Raw genomic sequence first — 1,118 nt, 5'->3', positions numbered from 1 at the left:
GCAATAGTGATACATGAATTTGATAATAAGTTATCTAACATGTGATCTAAAATAATCACACTATATACCTACCTGTAAATGCATTGATACAGTTGAGGGGAACACAAGGCCAGGGCAGTCACATAATTTCACATTTTTGGTTAGGAAGATTGTCTGGAAGTGTTTTGTGTGGCCTGGGGTTCTACTGACACTAACAACCTGAAATGATAAGTAAATTTGTCAGAAAAGAAAAGGCTCATGGAAAACATTTGTTCAAAGTCTTTTATTTTAAATGTGATGCGTTCTCTATACATTTCATATGCTTCCTATTTAACCAAATTTATAAGAATTCAATATCATTCTGTGCTGGCAATTACATACTTTAACTAATGACAGCTTTGATATCCAATCTTTGGACACTTTGAACTGAATCTCACTCGTGCATTTTTACCTTCTTTCCCATCAGGGCATTAATGAGTGAAGACTTGCCGACATTTGGATAACCAATGGTGCCAATGGTGAGGACCCCATCCTTGTAGCGCTCGTGGTGTTCTGGTCTGGTGTTGACCACAATGTCTGAGACTTCCTCTGCTTCACATTCCTGATTTATCTCATTCTCGATATTTCGTTCCTCTTCTATTTTCTCTTTCCAGGAGGTCAAATCAACTACCAGTGCAAAAATATACAGTAATTGTTGTGGATAGTTATTAAACATCACAGCATCTTCCACCCTTCTTTTAATCAATCTTTCCATAAATTACTACTACTAGAACCAACCTGAGCCATCTATCAACTTCTCGCATGCATCAACCAGCCTCACGGAGCCTTCTGCAGCCATTCTAAGCATTCCTCGGCGATGTCCATAACCTTCCATGGATGAGAAGGGGACTACCAAGAGTTTGGGAAATTTATTGTGAAAGTAACGCTCCCAAGCCACCATGACTGAAGGCGGTACAAGGTCACACTTGTTAAGGACAAGGATGATGCTCTTATTTGCCTCTTCAACAAGGCGGTAGTACAGATAGGGGGGAAACTGCGACACCTGGCAAAAGGAAATTCATTCAATTTAGATAGAGATAAAGCAATTACATCTTTTAAATCCCAAACCCTTCTACATTTAACCCGATGCTGCCGGGGAT

General features: G+C 39.6%; 1 protein-coding gene across 1 annotated transcript in view; it reads right to left on the bottom strand.

The window, feature by feature from the left end:
* Nucleotides 1-1,118, bottom strand: part of LOC119593170 (guanine nucleotide-binding protein-like 1) — a gene marked incomplete at its 3' end in the record, with an annotated part of 9,342 nt that overhangs the window by 493 nt on the left and 7,731 nt on the right. The window contains 3 exon segments of the mRNA XM_037942146.1: nt 73-198; nt 431-645; nt 757-1,021. Coding sequence (XP_037798074.1) covers nt 73-198; nt 431-645; nt 757-1,021 — 606 coding nt within the window.

This window comes from Penaeus monodon, chromosome 31 (genome assembly GCF_015228065.2).
Source record: "Penaeus monodon isolate SGIC_2016 chromosome 31, NSTDA_Pmon_1, whole genome shotgun sequence".
Taxonomy (NCBI): domain Eukaryota; kingdom Metazoa; phylum Arthropoda; class Malacostraca; order Decapoda; family Penaeidae; genus Penaeus; species Penaeus monodon.
Note: the sequence above shows the minus strand (reverse complement) of the source record. Positions and strands in the feature narration are given on the sequence as shown.